The sequence below is a fragment of the Gavialis gangeticus genome, unplaced genomic scaffold (assembly GCF_001723915.1).
Source record: "Gavialis gangeticus isolate Ggan-Ray unplaced genomic scaffold, GavGan_comp1, whole genome shotgun sequence".
NCBI lineage: Eukaryota > Metazoa > Chordata > Crocodylia > Gavialidae > Gavialis > Gavialis gangeticus.
The window spans coordinates 12,322,066-12,330,103 of record NW_017729034.1 but is presented as its reverse complement, the minus strand read 5'-3'; the positions used below and the strand labels follow the sequence as shown (position 1 = coordinate 12,330,103).

Sequence of the window (8,038 nt, the reverse complement as noted above, 5' to 3'; positions counted from 1 at the left end):
CTGCAGTACCCTACCCCCTGGGCCATGATGAAGCCCCTCACTCCTGACCTGCAGCCCCCACGCCATCCCTGCTGGTGCCCCTCACTCATGACCTGCAGCCTCCTGGCGCTGCCAGTGCCCCCTGCACTCCCAACGCCCAGTCCCCCACCCCAGTGCCCCTCATTCCAGCCCCACAGCCCCCTCTCCCCCAGCCCTGCCAGAGGGGCCCCAGCTGTCCCCATCCTGCCTGGCCTGGAGTGTGATGGCTCCAATTCATGCAAGTGGCGAAGTGTGTCCAGCCCCAGCACAGGCTGAGGGAAGAGAAAGGGAGGCTTGCCTGGCCAGAGAGCTCCCCGCTGCCCTCCAGGATCCCCCCTGCCCCTTTCCTTTGCTGGACAACAGGCAACCCTTCCCTCTCTCCTGTCCTGTCACAGCTGCAGCCTCTGCACCCTCTGCCCTGATCAAATGGCCAAGATTTTGCTGTGCTTCGGGGATGGGAGCAGGGGAAGCAATTGGAGGAAGCAGGAGCACCACATGGGTCTGCCGCCTCCATAGCTGCAGGCAGGTCCATTTGTGCTCCCCGCTGCCTTTGATCACCCTCCCCCTGCTCCCACCAGCAGAGCAAAGGGAAATCCTGGACATTTGGGCAGATTTAAAGAAACCCACCTGGACAGTGATCAGAGGTCTTAAAATGAGCAGGGACACATCTGGGGAAACACAGACCTAAGGTAACCCTATCTCAGCAGTGCATGAGCACTTGAACAAAACATTACGGATAGACAGACAGACTAAGCTCTTTATTATATTAGAATATTTATACTGAGGACACTAGGGCTGTTCTTTTAGAGGGCCTCAGGCTACTGCTGCGTATAATTCAGGGATTGTAGATTATTTTCAAAAGCTTTTCCCCAAACCACTCATTGTTTTTTTGAATGTTTGACATCTTGAAGACTGTTTGAGCCTGCTGCAAATCTCCGGCTTTAAGAAGTGGCTGTTTTAGCATCTTGGATGCTCGTGAAATATGCCACACTCTCAAATGTTCCTTTGGAAAGGCAGCCAGCAACACAATTGAGACATAGATCTGTCATCCTTGGTAAGGTGAGCTGCAACAGAGAGCAAACTCTGAGCTATGTCTGGCTCAAGTTGGTAGTGACTGTTGGCAGTGGAGGTGGCAACAATGTCATGTTCAGCAGAAGGCTTTTGTTGGGAGGGTCTGAGCTCACTGGCTTTGAAGATGAAACATTGTTTTTTTTCCTAGATAGGTTTGGGTTCTGAGTTTAAGACAGCATGGGGGGAAGCATCAAAGGTGCCCTGCAAACTTTGTAGACATGATTCTTTTCCTGACTCATTTGATTTATATTGGTAATACTCTGTTCAATTCTGACCACCCAATTCTTTGATTAGATTGAGAGAAGATCAAGGTTGCCCTCTGCTGACTTCAGAGCTATTTGCAACAATTACCAAGGAAGTTAGAGATTGGGCTCATGTACTTTGGATTCTCCTTCTCTCCTGAGGCCTGCTGCCTCCACTTGCTAAGCTCTGAGCATCAAGGGAGAAGAAACCCCTCCTTAGAGAGAGGCTCATAAACTACTGCCAGAGGGCAGCCCCAACTTCCAAGCTGTGAAGTGGAACCTGTACCAGGATCCTGCTACATTCATACTGACAGGAATTTATGTGGAGGGGAAATGGGGAAACCTTAAGAGGCCTGACACACCAAAGCAGAGAGAGTGATGTTGTGGGAAATGCATGGGGGAAGAGGGCCCTTGAGGATTTCTGTCATGATGTTGCTTCTGCCCCAGCACTAAAGGAGACTTGTGGCTATGGGCAGGATGGCAGACCCCTTCAGCTTTTCATGGGCAGTGTGTAGTGGTGGTATTGTTGTGGCAGCGATGGCTCAGGGAACATGGAAGGAGCAGGGTTTGTCTAGCAACATTTTCTGAGGGAGCAGATATAGGAGATGGGGGAGATGCTAGATAAGCTGCTGGGCACACAAACCACCTCCTCAGGTCTGACCAGCCACCCAACCCCATGCACATCAAGCAGGCTCCCAGGTGCTCCAGGGCCAGTGTGCAGGGCTGGAAGAGTGGCAAGATGCTGCCACGGTAGTGGCGGCAGCAGAGAGCATCGGACAGCGAGGTTTTATGTTACGAATATTGCTGATTCTGGGTCTAAATCTGCAGATTCCACTTGCCCTTGGCTTTGTGGCTCTCAGTTTTCTTAGGCAGGAGCACTGCCTGGATGTTAGGCAGCACCCTGCCCTGAGCGACAGTGACTCCCCACAGCAGCTTGTTCAGCTCCTCATCATTGCAGACTGGAACGATGCAAGTTTTCTTCTTGTTGTGGGCAGTGTTCCCAGGCAATTCCAAGATTTCAGCTGTCAGAAATTCCATCACTGCAGCCAAATAGACTGATGCCCCAGCTCCCACTTGCTTAATGCAATTGCCCTTGTGAAGTAGATGGTGCACCCAGGCTACAGGGAAATGCAGCCCTGCCTGGGAAGAATTAGATTTAGCCTTAGCCTGGTCCTTGCCTCCCTTCTTGACAAGACCAGACATGATTTTGCTCTGAAGTGATGCTGCCCCTCTGCAAACAGAAAAGGCAGAATTTTGTCTCCAGTGTGTTTTTGCCTAGCTTCCTCATGGTCTGTGATGCCGGCTGAGGTTGTCAGCACTATGCACCCAGACCAACTTGAGAACAGCAGTTTATTTTACCATTTTTCCTTCAGTTGAACGTCAAATCTGGGCCTGATCACACCACACTTGTTAACTCTGCCTATGAGACTGACAATTATTTTTCCCAGCTCTGTGATCAATGACCACAAATTCCCCAATGTAACCGTGCTTCATCATCACAGCTACAATAATTTTTGAGAACAGTTTAATTGTTACTACTAGAATTTCTTTTTGCCCTAGCCCTCCAAGGATTGATACGGCAACTTGTCCAATGTGGTATCAAGTAGTAACCCCTAGACAATATTACAGGTTTTCTCCCCATAATACAACCTGCCAAATGGCTCCTTAGATGTTACAGCAGTAACCTTCAGGGGTACCAGGCCTTGAGTCCTCCACTGGGTGTGTGGGATCTTAGTTTCTGGCTCCCTGCTGTTCAAGTAGAGACCCAGCAGCTGAATCTTTTTTTTTGAAAGAAAATTTTTCATGTCTCAAGTCAAATCATTCAAATAAATTCCAAATCCGTGAGTCATTCAAGAACCATATGTGGCCCTACTACCAGCAAACATCCTCCACCCCCAACCTGAGGCTTCAGATGCTTTCAAATCCTTTGGCAGGCATACTACATGTAGGCCCAAGCCTGGAGGCTTGGGGTTTGGATACCCCTGAGTTTCAGTTGCCCTCAACCATATGGCTGCAGGAGCAAGCTAAGCAGGAGTCTCCCTGCATCTGTCCTCCCAGGGTCACAGCACGCCTTTGTTCAAGGTAATTTCCTCAATCCTCCTGGTTATAAGTCATGGGCACAGGGGGGACAGATGAATTGGTGAAGTCAATAGAAGACTGCAGCGCTGGTGTCATTTTGAAGGCTTCAGCTTCTTTGACCATAGCCCATACTTCAGAGGTGGAGGCACTGGACTGTTGGGAAGGGATAATCACCACCTCACTCCAATGGGGAAGAAGCTCTTCTCGACCAGAAAGGCTGACCTACTCGACAGGGCTTTAAACTAAGCTCGACAGGGGATGGGCAGACAACCACCAGTGCAAGCCCACCAAATGACAAACGCAGAATCAGTAAGTCATGCAGCACAAGGGACACAAATAAATTCCCAACAGAATTCACTCCTACCCAGCCCAGGGATGAGACTCTTCTAGGACTGCTGGGAAGCCTACGACCTCCAATGGCAGGCTTACTTGCCTGTACACAAATGCCAGGAGCCTGGGAAACAAACAGGAGGAACTGGCCCTCCTGCTAAATAAAAATTAATACAATCTCATAGGAATAACGGAAACCTGGTGGGATTCCACCTATGACTGGACCACAGGTATTGATAGAAAGGGCAGGGGTGTAGCTCTCTATGTGAAGGAGCAGTACACTTCCCTACAAGTGGAGTTTGGCACTGTGGTGGGCCAGTAGGGGGTGCTCCTGCACTGAGCCACCCACCAAGCTCTGAGTGCCTCCCTGAGGGCACCTCACATCTGGCTGACCACCTTCCTGGAGCGCACCCGCAAGCCTGGGCGTAATGCTGCCACCACTCATGAGTCTCAGTCTGTTAGTGGCTCTGTGTCTCATGAGGTAAACAGGCTGTATAGATCTGAAGGGTACTTGACCCACTGCAAGAACTTGGGGTGCTTCCCTTAGTCTGAAGCAAAAATAGTGGTCTCCCTTAGTCAGCTGGACCAAGGGGACCTGAAGGCATAATCTAGACCCTCTCCCAATAAGCCTCCCATGCTAGGGACAGAGGAGAACTTTACTGGTTACAAGGAGTAGGTTTGGAGTAGGGTAAAGCAAGATCAAAGAATAACCCTTAGAGCAAACAGTGGCATGGTAGCCTTTGATCATGCATCTGAGTTACTGCAGGCTATATATCTAGTTAGATTTCAAGCAGCTTACTCACAAGTATCATCCAGAGGCTGATAGAGCTTTCCTCTGGAGGCAGGAAGCTTGTAGTGTGTCTGTTAGGGTAACCATATTCAGATTTTGGGGGAGTACTGGATTTGCAGCTGAATAAAGACTTGTATCTGTGTCTCAGCAAAAGCTGCTGGTCACAAGGCAAAATGATGTATTAAAGTAACTTTGCAAATGTTTAAGTAAGCTGTTTCCTAACAATGGGATAGTGTGCAAGATGTATAATTCCTTGTGTAAGGAGAACAAGATGCACCCCCCAGCTATTGTCAGGAGATAAAGCAGAAGCAAGACCTTGGAGATGGTGCTGAAATCAGCAAAGAACCAGCAAGAACCAGCAAGTGACCGAAAGAAGTGGAGGTCAAAGTCTTCCGTGTGCACTCTTAGCAGAGAGGCATGTAAATGAATGAAATGCATAGCCAATTCCATGCTAAAGAAGTAAACAGTAAATAGAGACGGAGTTTGAAATGGGAGGAAAAATGGGTGGAACAGAAGGAGGGACAGAGGTGGAACGAATGTTAATGAGTATGAACCAAGGTGTATAAAATGCTCCAAGAGGAAATGCTACTGGATCTGGTACTGGCCAACAGGGATGATCTAGTGAGCAACCTGAGAATCAAAGGGAAGCTGGGAGACAGTGATCATGAGTTGATCACTTTTTCTATCCATCGCAAAGCTGGCAAATCAGTCAGCAATGCATAAATCCATGATTTTATGAAAGTCAACTTGCATAAGCTCAGGAGGCTGGTTGCCAAGGGCCTGAGAAACCAGGATCTAACAGAGAGGGCAGTCCATGAGGAGTGGTCACTCCTTAAGGATGTGATCCTTGAAGCACAAGGGAAGTCCATCCCAGCCCATAGGAAAGGTAGCAAAAGGGCTGGGCGACACTCATGGCTAAATAGGGGACTTATGGACCTCCCGTATGTGAAAAGAGAAGACAAGGGTTGGAAGTCAGGTAACATCACCAAGGAGGATTATTCAACACTGGCCTGCACATGTGGGGAGAAAACTAGGAAAGCCAAAGCCAAAAACGAACTCAAATTGGCTACGGGAATCAAGGAAAACAAAAAGTCCTTCTTCAGATATGTAGGTAATCAGAAGAAAAACAAGGGCAACACTGGACCCTTGCTAAACCAAATGGGGCAGCTGACAACTGAAGCCTAGGAAAAAACTAATTTCCTTAATGATTACTTTATGTCAGTCTTCCACCAGCCCAAGGGGATCACCCTACCAAACAAGAAGCAGGATTGCCAGGGTATGGGAGAACACACGTCCATCATTGGCAAAGATCTCGTGAGGGGACACCTTGAGAGGCTGGACATCCACAAATCAGCTGGCCCAGATGGAATGCACCCATGAGTGCTAAAAGAAATAGCTGACATCATAGCTCTGCCAATGGCGAGGCTATTTGAGAACCTGTGGCACTTGGAGGAGGTTCCTGAAGATTGGAAGAGGGCGAACGTGGTGCTTATCTTCAAGAGAGGGAGGAAGGAAGATATGGAGAACTACAGGCCAGTCAGTTTGACCTCAATCCCTGGAAAGATATTGGAAAAAATCATCAAAGAAACCATAACATTCTGAAAGATAGCCACCATGGCTTTGTTGCGGGTAGGTTCTGCCTGACCAACCTCATTTCCTTCTATGACCAGGTGACCCATCACCTGGACAAAGGAGAAGAGTTTGATATCATCTATTTGGACTTCAAAAAAGCCTTTGACTTGGTCTCCCATGAAGTCCTCACGGTTAAAGTGGGGAACTGCACCCTCGACAACCTCACGGTCCGATGGCTCGGGAACTGGCTCAGTGGCTGGACTCAGTGACAGCTGATGGAACTGTGTCAACATGGTGACCAGTGGTGTCCCTCAGGGCCCCATATTTGGACCAGTACTCTTCAAGTTATTTATAAACAATCTGGATTCAGGTATCAGAAGTGGACTGGCTAAATTTGCTAAATTCTCGGGTCCTGGCTCCGGTGCAAGATGCGTGGGCGAAGGCCCGCTACGTCCCTGTGAGCCCAGGTACCCCCAGGAGAGACCCCAGTACCCTCGATGAGCCTCAGCCTGCCCGCAGGTAGGTAGGGGCCCGTGGTGGGAGGGACATAGCCAGTTGGGAGGTGGCTGAATGGAGCCGAGGAGGGTCACGCCCCCTGCCCCAGCTCCTACTTAACCCAGCCCTCTAGAGAGCCACATGACTGGGCTGCCAGTGCGTGAAGCAGGTTGGGGTTGAGGGGTGGCACTTACCTGTCCCCTCCTTTGGTGGGGGGAGGGACCCCCTTAGCCCCCTGAGAGCAGCATGGCACTGGCCAGCCCTTCTGTGCATGCACACAGTTTTAAAAGGGCCCGGCAATGGTAGAAGCTGCACTTGGGTCCCGGCTCTGGTGTGAGATGTGCGGGTGAAAGCCCACTGTGCCCCCATGAGCCCAGGGATCCCCAGGAGAGACCCCAGGGCCCCCATGAGTCCTAGCCTGCCCGCAGGTGAGCAGGGGCCTGTTGTGGGAGGGATGTAGACAGCTGGGACGTGGCTGAATGGAGCCGAGGAGGGTCACCCCCTCCCCAACTCCTACTTGGCCCAGCCCCCCAGGGAGCCTCGTGAACAGGCCACACAAACAGGTGCACTTCTGGGCCTGGTGTGGGAGTTAGTGTGGGAGTTTGCGCAGGAGGGTGAGCGGGAGGGCCCACGGACCTGCCAGTGATCCCCCTAGGGAAGGCAGTCCCAGCCATAGCCAGCCTACCAGCGGCATCATGCGAATAGGCACTCGCCGCACTCTGAGAGTCCCCTTGGAGTCTGCGGCCTCCCCCTCTGGCACCTCAGAGGCCTACACCAAGACAGAGCCCATGGTTCCGGGCTCCATGCAGACAGAGCCCCTGGCTCTCAGCTGTGGGGGCTGCCTGAAACTTTTTCAGGCTCTGGGGTCTGGAAGCATGGCCACCTCCCGTTGTGAGGTCTGCTCCCTTTTGGGGTCTCTGGCGTGCCATCTGGAGGAGCTCCAGGCCAGAGTCCAGAGACTGCATGCCATCAGAGATGGTGAGTGGGAGATAGACTCCTACTGCCAGACCCTTTTCCCCCTGGAGGCGGAGGGCAGACCATGGTCACCTTCCAGTACAAGGGAGGAGGCGGGGACCTCCCATTCTGTCCAGCCAGGGGACTGGACCAAGGTGGTCAAGGGTCCCAAGGCCCACCGCATCAAGGTCCCTGCTCTGCTGGAGCTTTGCAACACATATGAACCTCTTGCAGCCCCAGCAGAGCCTGCTAAGTTGCCAGCTCCTGCAGGCAACACAGGCTCAACTGTAGCTATACCCTGTACAGGAGAGATCGAGTGGACAAAAAGGGTGGGGGTGTAGCTGTCTATGTCAAGGAAAGTTACACACCCCTCCAAGTCGACACTGGCACCCAGGGTGGACGACTGGAAACCCTGTGGGTTAAAATCTATGTGGAACACAGCACAGGAGACACAATGGTGGGAGTCTACTACAGACCTCCTACCCAG

At 51.2% G+C, this 8,038-nt stretch overlaps 1 protein-coding gene and 1 long non-coding RNA gene across 2 annotated transcripts in view; one reads left to right on the top strand and one right to left on the bottom strand.

The window, feature by feature from the left end:
- Window positions 1-3,089, top strand: part of LOC109304517 — an 85,427-nt gene extending 82,338 nt beyond the window's left edge. The window contains exons 2-3 of the long non-coding RNA XR_002099409.1: window positions 1,176-1,181; window positions 3,013-3,089. This is a non-coding gene — a long non-coding RNA (uncharacterized LOC109304517). The remainder of the gene's footprint in view (window positions 1-1,175; window positions 1,182-3,012) is intronic.
- On the bottom strand, window positions 1,225-2,549 carry LOC109304516 (histone H2A type 2-C-like). The gene has a single exon (XM_019527164.1). The coding sequence runs from the start codon at window positions 2,532-2,534 to the stop codon at window positions 2,148-2,150; it is 387 nt and encodes a 128-aa protein (XP_019382709.1). The 5' UTR covers window positions 2,535-2,549; the 3' UTR covers window positions 1,225-2,147.
- Window positions 3,090-8,038: the final 4,949 nt, after the last annotated feature.

What these genes read in the sequence shown, in the direction of transcription:
- LOC109304516 (XM_019527164.1), bottom strand. Translation starts at nt 2,534, where the DNA reads ATGTCTGGTCTTGTCAAGAAGGGAGGCAAGGACCAGGCTAAGGCTAAA.